General features: G+C 46.9%; 1 protein-coding gene across 1 annotated transcript; it reads left to right on the top strand.

Moving 5' to 3' along the window:
- The first annotated feature begins 3,469 nt into the window (after positions 1 to 3,469).
- On the top strand, positions 3,470 to 11,878 carry LOC143716498 (uncharacterized). Its single transcript, XM_077209055.1, has 3 exons — positions 3,470 to 4,231; positions 4,315 to 4,394; positions 11,437 to 11,878. The coding sequence occupies exons 1-3, from the start codon at positions 4,229 to 4,231 to the stop codon at positions 11,876 to 11,878; spliced, it is 525 nt and encodes a 174-aa protein (XP_077065170.1). The 5' UTR covers positions 3,470 to 4,228.
- The last annotated feature ends 214 nt before the right edge of the window (positions 11,879 to 12,092 follow it).

The following is a 12,092-nucleotide window of genomic DNA, read 5'->3' as shown; positions in this document are numbered from 1 at the left end:
GGTATTTTAATATAAACCATTAGAATTTCTGTGATGGTTTCCAACTTTTTTTAAGATGGTCTGATCTTCTGTCTTTGTCTAAAGAAATAATTACACACACATCATGCTTAATGTTTTATTATCAAGGTGAACACATGAAATTCATCAATATCTGTAAAATTCACCTACATAAATGAGTTTCACAGCACTAACACTGTTTCAGCTTTGATCGCCTCAGTAAACACGTAATTAACGGGGCGTTAACAAGCCTACTTGAATTTTATGGTTGTCAGCTTTGTTGCGTTACATTTACTTCACCAGGAGATGGTGCTGCAATTTCTATCTGAATGAAGTTTCGAGTAATGAACCATTTTCGACACAATTGTATCAGAAAGCAATAATGCTTTGAAACGCTTCATTTGGCCATCACTGGGTGCAATATACTCAACTCAACTTTATTTATAGAGCACTTTATAGAGCACTTGCTGTACAGAAGGTATAAAAAAAAAAAAAAAAAAAAAAAAGTAAAAACAAAGACATAAAAACAATGCAAACATATGACAAAAACTTACAAAGCATTGTAAAATGCTAAAGAGAACAAGTAAGTTTTAAGCGCACTCTGAAAAGCACCCAATGAAGGACAAGTTTTTACAGACAGAGGAAGGTCATTCCAGAGCCTAGGAGCTGCAACAGAGAATACCCGATCACCTTTACATTTCAAACGGGATCGCAGAACCATGAGAAGCAATTGGTCATTAGAGCGCAGAGATCACAGCAAAATCCCCAGTGTTAAATGAACTCTCCTGGTGTACATATGGAATCACGGATTTGTCCACGGATCTATATGTACACCAGGAGAGTTCATTTAACACTGGGGATTTTGCTGTGATTGACAGCGGCTGATTAAATCAGTAACATACTCAGGTGCTAGGCCATGCAGAGACTTAAAAACATACAACAAAGCTTTGTATTGAATTCTGTATCGTATGGGTAACCAATGTAATTTAATTAAAACCGGAGTAATGTGCTCTCGACATAGCTACAATATAACATGTCTAAGTGTGCGTTTTTTAAAAAAAAGCCTTATTTTTCATAAATTTCACCTTTATTGTAAACCGCTTTCTCCTCTGTCATTTGACTTCCTGATTCTATGAAACCACTCCCTCAGAAACAGGCAATGGGCTCAGATTGGTTAGTTGGGCCGGTATGTTGTAATAGGCTTAATGCCGCGCACTTCCGTTCTGGTGCTTCCGTATTCTTCAACCAGCCTCAGTACTTCCGGTTCACGGTAGCATACGCTGTAGCTATGTCGTTTTTTACGCGATCGCTGCAGGACCTACCGAGTATAACGGCAAACGATGTACATCGGATCATCCAGACCACATTGAAGACAACATCAAAAAAGGACAAAGGTTTTAAATTGTATGTGTCCAGCTATATAAACAACTACGAAGGTAAGTTAACAAGCCTCTGTTTTGAGTTTACCAAAAACGATATATGCTAGCTCATTGGCTCTTTACTAGCCAAAGATAGCACAGTGAGGAAGCAATGTTAACCCGTTTAATCCCACCGGTCACAATTGTGACCGCATCTTTTTTCTTATTTCTGGAAGCTCTGAAAACGTTGTTATTGACTTTGGGCAAGAAATTCAACTTTTAAATGACAAAATAGATTGTCTTGATTAAAATCTATTAATGTCATGTGACTAGTGTGAAAGGTCACATGACCAGATCAGTTACTTCCTGCTTGCACATCTAGAAGAAGATGTCTTCCTCAAACTACTACAAAAAGTAGTATGTAAAACATCTTAATTAACAGATAGAACTATCATATTTTGTACATATATTCTTTAAAGGGTCTACTGCTGATATATTTTGAAAATTATACTCCTGCATATATATTTTGCTCGTAAGACTTGTAAATTTGTTTACGGTCACAATTGTGACCGGTAGTATAAGACAGTACTTCAATTGAAAAAAAGGTATTGGCTGGTATTGGCAGGTATTGGCAATCCTACACTGAACATATGCAACACCTGTGAGGGGGATGGATGATCTTGACAAAGGAGAAGTGCTCACTAACACAGATTTAGACAGGTTTGCGAACAATATTTGAGAGAAATAGGCCTTTTGTGTACATAGAAAAAGTCTTAGATCTTTGAGTTCAGCTCATGAAAAATGGGGGCAAAAACAAATGTGCTGCGTTTATAATTTTGTTCAGTGTAGTTATCAGTATCCCAGAAACTTTCAATGTGTTGGACCTTCTAGACGTACGTGACCCCCTCCCCCCACCCCCCCCAATTGAAAGTGACTGAGATAGTGATGGCTCAGATAGGGAGTACCATGGGTGAAACGGCCCATTTGCCAAGTAGACTATTGAATGGCGATGCAGAGGTGAACTATCTGGAGGATTAGGCAGATGTTCATGAGAACCAATTGGTGTGCCCCACACATGACCACAAACAACCCTTTCTAGAATTTACGGCCCATCTTCAGTGCACTGAATGAGTGCACACACATCTCCCTGAAACTGGCCTAGGACAGGGCCCAAGTGAAGTCATGGTCTAGCCTATAGGGGTCTAGCCCGAACAAGCAGAAGTTCCTCCAGGGTGTAACTTTGTACATAACAACCTTTTCACCTCACTAAGCCTCCTTCATGAAATGACAAAACGAGGTATTGGATGTCTTGGAATGAATTGTGTCAATAGGTCTAATTGAAGAATTTGTATGAATTCTGACTATGGTGTTTCCCACCGGTCACTATTGTGACCGAGTATAAAACCTAATATTTCACTAACTTAACCAACATAAAATCGAAAAAGGCATAATGTTTGAGTGTTAGGGAGGTCTAAGGAGTAAAAATAATGTACTTAAGTTGCAAGAAAAAAATTGGGATTAAACGGGTTAATAATATTAGCAGAGTGATAGGTTAACATCATGAATATTTTGTGTTTCTGAAATGCAATACCCTAACCTCTATGTTAATCACAGTTTCAAACAAGGAGTCAGGAGCATAGACATCATATAGATAGACGCCCTATCGACCGCTACTGCCTATTGGCGCGGACGAGCCGTGGGGCCACCATCTTAAACCGGTCACCCGCTCCGCTCAGTGTAATCTGTTTGGCAGGTGCAATGAGCTGCCAGCGCATTTAATTAATCATATCTCACTGAATACCGAACTGATTTTCACGCGGGGTTTTTTTGCTGCAAAGGTCATACACGTAGCTACGATACAGGACACATTGAATATTTTACTCACAAAATACAAACAATAGTACAGTAATGTTAAATGTTAAATCTTACTTGTGAAAAGTAATCCCCGAGTGATGGTCCGCCGATTTGAGCAGGAATATGCTGCACAGTGCTCTGGCATCTACTGCTGCTATGCAACACAAATAGGAGTATTACCGGTTTAAGATGGCGGCCGCATTTCTTGCGCCACAGCGGCCAATGGGGAATCTAGTCTCTATATGATGTCTATGGTCAGGAGAGGTCACGGTTAGGTCTGAGTGCTTCAGATCTATGAGGAAAAGCCAGAAGCCTCACTGTCTGAGTGTAAGGGAAAGTCATCCTGCAGGTTCAGTTAAGGTTCAGAAGAAACAGGTTCTTTTTTTGTCAAAATGAAGTTTCTGTGAGCCATATCATTGCTGTGAATTAGATCCAGATAAACACCATCATTGCACTATATGAATCATATGGTACCTGATATATCATGTGAAATATGAATACATGAATACATGTGCCAGAAAGAATGTAAAATTAATGGCTCCCACAGAAGGAAGATTTTGTTAAGAGTTTTTATAATTTCTTCATTACTTATTCTGCACTGCTATTTTAAAATGAGTATAGTGAGATTAATCATGATATATTACATCTGACATGGTCAACTATAGGCTAAATAAATTGTAACAATCCCTGTATCACTTTGCACATTTTAAAGTTCACTAACAGATTTTTGCTAACAGACGTTCACAAATTTAGTGTGTAAAAGGCTGTCTCTTTAATTGCAGTTGTAGCCGGTACAGTTTTCTAACAAATATTTGTTGTTGAAACAGATTGTGTTAGGGGATTCAAAGCCGGTGGTGTTACTGAGATGCCAGTGTACCTGTGTGGCAGGTACAGCCTTGTGCAGTCATGTGGCAGCTCTACTGTACCAGACAGCGCACTACTCTCAGCTGAGGCTTATATCAGTTCCCCCAGTGTTCAGCTGCACAGAAACTGAACAAAAGTGGCACAAACCAAGGACCATGGTAGCAAGCCTTTTAATGACTCTTTCATTTTATGTATGGATATCTCTTGAATGTTTCTCAAACATGTTTTTATTTCGTTGCAGGGTATTAAACCTGGTCCAGTTAATGACATGGTCATTATATCAGCCAGACCAAAAGAAAAGAGACTTGCAGAAGGAATCAGGTATGCTGTTATCTATACTAAACACACACAACAAATCCATTTGCACACATACATTTACGCACCCTCAGAAGTACTTACTTGCTCAACCCTTGTGCGTCAATTAAAAAAAGTTACACATAGGTCCATGGTGAAAAAAAATGTCTGTCAAAAAAATAAAATAAAGCTTGAGACTTAAATGTGGTCTCATTTAAAAGTAGAAAAAAAAAGTTTAAAAAGGGAAACTAAAAAAAGGTTAGAGGTTTAAGTTTAGGAAATTGATTTATGAACATTATTTTATATAAACTGTATATTCATACATCGATATTCGATATGTGATACGATAATGCGTATCACAGTGTGTAAAATAAACGTAACTTATATAAAAAATATATAAAAAATTAATTATATAACCTACATACTTGTTTCACGTTATTTTTGTGACTAGAAAACATCCCTACAACTTCTGAAAGTGAACATCAGTTCTCTTACGAGAGGTTCTCTCGTATTGCGTAAGTTTAGCTTACGCTACGGGAAAGATTTATCTTCTCGAGATACTGAAGCCAAAAAATTATCCTTAATTTTGTATTCCTTGTCAACGCAGTGCAGCAGCTAGCAGACCTAGAGCAGGCCATCTCGCGTGCTCATTGGCTGCCCTGCGGGCAACTGCTGCAGCCTACCAGTGAGCCCGGCGTGACGTCACGCCCAATGAAGGGCGCTCGCGCCTTCATAGCGTCACAGCCTGCCAGAATGGGCGTGGCTTAGCGTATAACACTAGGGGCTGTAGGCTGACTTCCCTGATTTTCGTCTCTTCAGCGAGCTCTTCGCATCGCTGGATCTGAGAGAAGCCACCGCCGCCGTCGAACAGCGGACAGCCAGCTTAGGAGAGCGCTGAGGAAGCCGGCCGTCTTCGCCACCTTCAGCCATCCGTGCGAGCTACGCTATCCGGCGACGTATCCTTTACCTTGCTAAAACCTATTCTAAAACTATTCTAAAAGAGCAGCGAGTGTCTTTTTTAAGACGCCTCGCACTTCCGGCTGTGAAGCGCTTCCGCTGTCGACCCTGCTGGCTCGACTCGAAGCCTTCAACACCCCCCGCCTCTCCTCACCGACGCGCAGCTGCCGCTCACGAGCCTCACTGCCGTCGCATCTGAGAATGAGGCCGAGGGACACGTACGAGCACGCGGCTAGCTCTCTTTACGTTACAAGAGAGCTACCCCGCCCTCGTGTCCCCGTTCGCGCGTCATGCAGAGCCCTCTCGAGCTCTCTGCATGACCCGGACGGGCATCATCTGTGTTACATGTAGGTCCCGTGCCCACTACTCGTGCGCGCGCCCTCGTACAAACACTGTTCCAGTTCTGCTCGACCACCGAGCACGCGGCTGGCTCTCTTTAAGTTACAAGAGAGCTACCCCGCCCTCGCGTCCCCGTTCGCGCGTCATGCAGAGCCCTCTCGAGCTCTCTGCATGACCCGGACGGGCTTGCGCGCCGCCGTCGAAATGTCTCTCCATGTCAGTCCCCTTAGATAAGGCTACTGCAGTGGTGTATTTGGCAGCCAACGAGCCGGTAATGCAACCCGCTCGCCTGCACACATCCGCCGTTCTCGCGGCGACCCAGAGAAATCTCAAGTGAGTATAATGTCAGATTAAGAATGTAAGTTACGTGCCCGCTCACGAGCGCTCACGCTTAACTTACTAACAGACACATCGCCTCCGAAAAGACGTGCGTGTTTAAGTTTATTCCCTGTCAGTCCCCTTCGAACAGGCTACTGCAGTGGTTCAATTAGCAGCCAACGAGCCGGTTTGTTTACCCTCTCGCCTGCACACAAACGCCGTTTTCACGGCGACCCAGAAAAATCTCAAAAAGAGTATTTAATGTCTGGTCCGGCTCATGCCGTCGGTGTTGTAAGTGTAATGAAAGTGCCCACGCCCCAGTGTTCACCACTACACATAAGCACTCCGAACCTCGCAGAGCACACTCTCATGAAGCGCAGAAAAGCCGCTCGAGTGTTGAATGTAAGAAATGTGTCCACAAGTCTGTGCCCACTATCTGCCCACTCTGTTACACGATCAAGAAAGCAGGTTATGAATGTAAGTCTCGTGCCCGCCAGAGTGCGTTCACGCTTGCTAACACAAACCTCCCCCCGGGCTCCGCCTGCGCGTTTAAGTGTTATCACAAAACGCAAGGCATTAATAAAACGCTCCCCATCCATTATGATCGGGGCGTCAAATACACTTGTTAGTCTATTGCCCGCGCTCACGCTTACAGGAAGCTTTTCCGCCCGGAGCGCTGCTCGAGCGTCAAAGAGTGAAAAAAGAATGTTCCCCATCCCTTATGATTGGGACATCTCACATAAATCAGCCGGTCTCGGCTTTCAGCGAGCAGCCATTGCCCAGAACCGAGAGCGCGCGCGCCGCGCTTTCGGCTCCGGGTGAGTTTCACAAAAGAAAGCAGGTTATGGATGTAAGTCTCGTGCCCGCCAGAGTGCGTTCACGCTTGCTAACACAAACCTCCCCCCGGGCTCCGCCCGCGCGTTTTAAGTGTTATCACAAAACGCAGGGCATTAATAAAACGCTCCCCATCCATTATGATCGGGGCGTCAAAAACACTTGTAAGTCTCGTGCCCGCGCTCACGCTTACAGGAAGCTTTTCAGCCCGGAGCGCTGCTAGCGCGTCAAAAAGTGAAAAAAAAAGAAAAAAAAAAGAAAAGAATGTTCCCCATCCCTTATGATTGGGACATCTCATATAAATCAGCCGGTCTCGGCTTTCAGCGAGCAGCCATTGCCCAGAACCGAGAGCGCGCGCGCCGCGCTTTCGGCTCCGGGTCAGTTTCACAAAAGAAAGCAGGTTATGAATGTAAGTCTCGTGCCCGCCTGAGTGCGTTCACGCTTGCTAAACACTAACCTCCCCCCGGGCTCCGCCCGCGCGTTTAAGTGTTATCACAAAACGCAGGGCATTAATAAAACGCTCCCCATCCATTATGATCGGGGCATCAAATACACTTGTAAGTCTCGTGCCCGCGCACACGCGCTCACGCTTACAGGAAGCTTTCCCGCCCGGAGCGCTGCTCGCGCGTCAAAAAAAAAAAAAAAAAAGACAAAAGACTGTTCCCCATCCCTTATGATTGGGACATCTCACATAAATCAGCCGGTTTCGGCTTTTCAGCGAGCAGCCATTGCCCAGAACCGAGAGCGCGCGCACCGCGCTTTCGGCTCCGGTTCAGTTTCACAAGCCCGCAAATGGCGGCGGTCTGAACCCGGAGGCCATTCGCCCCCTAGCGGCTCACATAGCTGCGTGGGAAACTATCCCAGGGATTTCAGAATGGGTGTTGAGCACAATAAAGCAGGGCTATACACTTCAATTCATTCGCCGTCCCCCGCGCTTTCAAGCCCGGACCGCGACGATAGTGAATGCGGAAGTAGCACACCTACTTCACGCAGAAATAGCAAAGCTGCTGTGCAAAGGGGCTATAGAAAAGGTACCGCCTTCTCTGAGCGAGTCAGGCTTTTACAGCCGATATTTTGTCGTACCCAAGAAGGACGGAGCCTTCAGACCTATCCTAGATCTGAGACATTTGAACTAAGTGCTTGCGAAAAGACCGTTCAAAATGCTTACGACCAGGAAAATCCTCGCGCACGTTCGCCCGAGGGACTGGTTTATTTCTCTAGATCTGAAGGATGCCTATTTTCAGATTCAGATAGTACCCCGTCACAGGCAATTTTTGAGATTCGCCTTCGATGGTCAGGTATATCATTACACCGTCCTGCCGTTCGGCCTGTCCCTGGCACCCTGTACATTTACAAAGTGCATGGACGCGGCGCTCGCCCCCCTGAGAAGTCAGGGGCTGCGAATAATGAACTATCTGGACGATTGGCTGATATTGGCACAGTCAGAGACAGAACTGCTATCTCACAGAACAGTGCTTCTCAGTCATCTGGAAAGCTTGGGTCTCACGGTCAACTGGACCAAGAGCTCATTACTGCCCAGCCAGTCAATTTCCTTTTTAGGAATAGCACTGGACTCGGTGACCATGACGGCTCGTTTATCGACACAGCGCGCGCGCCGTGTTCACCACCTAGCCGCATCTTTCCAGAAGGGCAGCTTTCTCCCTTTGAAAACATTTCAAAGGATGTTGGGCTGTATGGCATCAGCTGCAGCGGTGCTCCAGCTGGGCCTACTGCGCATGCACCCGCTCCAACGCTGGTTGAATGCTCGCGTGTCCCGCCGGGTGTCTGGCGGCCAGAAAATCAGAGTGACTCAGGCCTGCATTGCAGCTCTGCAGCCCTGGTTAGTGGCCGACTGGTACCAGCAGGGAGTAATGATGGGAACCATCTCTTATCGTAAAGTCATCTCGACAGACGCGTCCAACTCGGGTTGGGGCGCACTGTTCGAGGGCAGACCGGCCTTTGGCCAGTGGTCAGACCAGGAGAAGGGTTTTCACATAAACTGTCTGGAAATGATAGCGGTCGAGAACGCGCTGAAGTGCTTCCTCCCGTTCATACAGGACCAGCATGTTCTTGTCCGCTCGGACAACATGTCTGTGGTATCCTATGTAAACCGTCAGGGCGGTGTCAGATCCAGAAATCTCTGCAATCTGAAGGAACGCCTCCTTATTTGGTCTCAGATGCACCTGCGCTCGCTGAGGGCGGCGCATGTGCCTGGCCATTTGAACGACGGCCCAGCCAAACTTTCCAGGGACAATGTTCCCCCAGGGGAATGGTCCCTGCACCCCAAACGGTCCAGAAACTGTGGCGCCTATTCGGCAGAGCGGAAGTCGACCTATTTGTGTCAAAAGACAACGCTCAATGCCCGACGGTCTGTTCGAAGGACGAGGACGCGCTGGCCCAGGTTTGGCCCAGCCTCCCGCTATATGCTTTCCCCTCCGGTCTCTCTGTTGCCACAGGTGATCAAGAGAATCAGGGAAACGTGCCACTCGGTGCTCCTCATAGCCCCGCGTTGGGAGAATCAGATTTGGTTCCCGGAACTAGCAGGGCTGTCACATACAGCTCCGTGGCCGAATCCGGTGAGGGCAGATCTCCTCTCTCAGGCTCGCGGCACGATCTGGCATCCCAATCCAGAGCGCTGGTCTCTGCATGTATGGTTGATCAACGGGTACTCGTTGCCCTGCCAGAAGGAGTGATGAACACGATCACGCAGTCTAGAGCCCCTTCCACGAGAAGGCTCTACGCGTCTAAATGGTCGGTTTTCTCTGGATGGTGCACCGACAGAGGTCTGGACCCGCGGACATGCGGGGTGGCGCATCTGCTCACCTTCCTACAAGAGCTGTTGGATAAGGGAAGGTCCCCATCCACGCTCAATGTATACGTGGCGGCCGTGGCAGCGTTCGCAGAATCGACGCACGGCCAGTCATTGGGAAGACACGAGTTGGCCATCCGCTTCCTTAGAGGAGCTAGAAGGATGAATCCGCCGCGCCCCCCGTCGGTTCCCATGTGGGATCTTTCATTGGTCCCCGAGGCCCTGAAAGCTTTTCCATTTGAACTCTAGACACCGTGGGGTTGAAATATCTATCACTGAAAACCGTCTTTCTGATTGCACTGTCGTCAGTAAAACGTGTAGGGGACCTGCATGTGCTGTCTGTCAGCGCGTCGTGTCTTGAGTTCGGACCGAATGACTCTAAAGTCATCCTCAGACCTAGACATGGCTATGTCCCTAAAGTGATGGGCACTCCATTCAGAGCGCAAGTTATTTCGTTGTCAGCTCTCCCAGCATCTGACAGCGAAGGTGATGTGAATCTCCTCTGCCCTGTCAGAGCGCTGAGGTTTTACATTACGCGCTCCGCCTCCTTCAGGCGTTCGGAACAGCTTTTTTGTTTCGTTTGGGGGGCGCACCAAGGGTCTCGCCTCCTCGAAACAGAGCCTGTCCAGATGGATAGTAGACGCTATAGCGGCCGCTTACGCGTCAAAAGGTCTGCAATGCCCTCTGGGCATCAGGGCTCATTACACGAGAGGCGTGGCCTCTTCGTGGGCATGGTCCAGTGGAATTTCTATCCATGACATATGTGTAGCGGCGGGCTGGAGCTCCCCGTCTACCTTTGTCAGGTTTTATAACCTAGAAGTTCCTGCCTTGCAGGCTAAACTGTTGTCAGTCTGAAGGAGAGGTGTATTCTGCCCAGATCTCCTGCTCAGATCACTCTCACATGACTCAGCTCTCCTGGTTGAGCTGCACTAAGTAGGGTATGTGCCATGTGCCTATACAGACCGGCGCGCTGCTCTGTATTCCCTATGTGTGCTTAGTTACAAGTGATGGCCCGCGTGGCTGGCCACCTTATTTTTTCCACTTATGGGGTTCCCCTGAAAGCTCGGGGTCTCATGTGGATGCTTGGCGCGCACGGCGTTGACAAAGTGTTCCCGTAGCGTAAGCTAAACTTACGCAATTACTAACGTAACAATTACTCGGTTACTAACGTAACCTCGGTTCTCTCTAGAGAGGGAACGAGTATTGCGTAACCGGCCGTCACGCCGGGCTCACTGGTAGGCTGCAGCAGTTGCCCGCAGGGCAGCCAATGAGCACGCGAGATGGCCTGCTCTAGGTCTGCTAGCTGCTGCACTGCGTTGACAAGGAATACAAAATTAAGGATAATTTTTTGGCTTCAGTATCTCGAGAAGATGAATCTTTCCCGTAGCGTAAGCTAAACTTACGCAATACTCGTTCCCTCTCTAGAGAGAACCGAGGTTACGTTAGTAACCGAGTATCGTTTTTTACAGTAGCATAAGAAGTCATCAGTGTACATCACGGGGTTTAGGTTATCCTACGTTAAGTTTATTTAACAACAGAAACTGAATAATCAAATGAAAAAATAAAACACTGCTTAGTTTTCACTGTATGAATTAAATATATACTGATTCTTATTAAAGCTACAAAAATTATTCAGCCCAGAGCAGTGAGTGATTTTCTCTTTGTCTTTTGTTCATGACCGCAGTTATTGCAAGCCGTTGCTATATGCATATTGCGATATATATACATTTGCGATCTGTCACATGCACAAAACTCATTGCTTTGCACATGTACTTCTGAATTCTAACACATTTGTTTGTCTTTTTTCCACAGAAGCAACTTGTATAAAGGAGTTAGCTGCCCTCTGCCAGACATCTCCACTCTGAAAGTTCAGGAGGCGTACCATGGACTTAGTGCAGACGAAGCTCCCATGATCACAGCAATGGCTATCTCGAGTGATATACCTCTGGTGGAGTCCATGTTTGGTCCGGTGCAGGAGGGAAGTGTGCTTTCCTATCAGCTACTAGTAATGGCCGTCCCCAGTACCCATCCACACACAGATGCCCCTTCTCCCCCACAGCTGCCACTCTTGGATTACAGACTGGGACCCCCTACCTGTGCATTTGTGTTTTCTGAACATCAGCACCATCATCTGGCATCCTTTGCGACATCTTTTGAGATGGCACACAAAGTTGAAAACACCACGCGAGAGCAGAGTTCCTGCGCTGAGTGGCACCAACTAAGGAGGTGCCGCATCACCTCTACTAATTTTTAGAGAAGTTTGCCACACCAGGGGGGAAAGCTCTGCTGAAAACCTGGCAAAAAGGCTTCTGGGATCTTGCCATCAGACTGCTGACATGCGGCGGGGTCTAGCCCTGGAGCCTGTAGCAGTAGAGGAACCCATCCTTATTACTGGCAAGTCCAGGGACAAATGTTGATTTCTGGCTGTGACTGGTGTGACTTTGTCATTTACACAGAAGATGACATGT

The sequence above is a fragment of the Siphateles boraxobius genome, unplaced genomic scaffold (assembly GCF_051911475.1).
Source record: "Siphateles boraxobius isolate OS27281-9 unplaced genomic scaffold, OSU_SipBor_1 6, whole genome shotgun sequence".
Taxonomy (NCBI): Eukaryota; Metazoa; Chordata; class Actinopteri; order Cypriniformes; family Leuciscidae; genus Siphateles; species Siphateles boraxobius.
The sequence above is the reverse complement of the archived record's forward strand: the minus strand, read 5'-3'. Positions and strand labels throughout refer to the sequence as shown.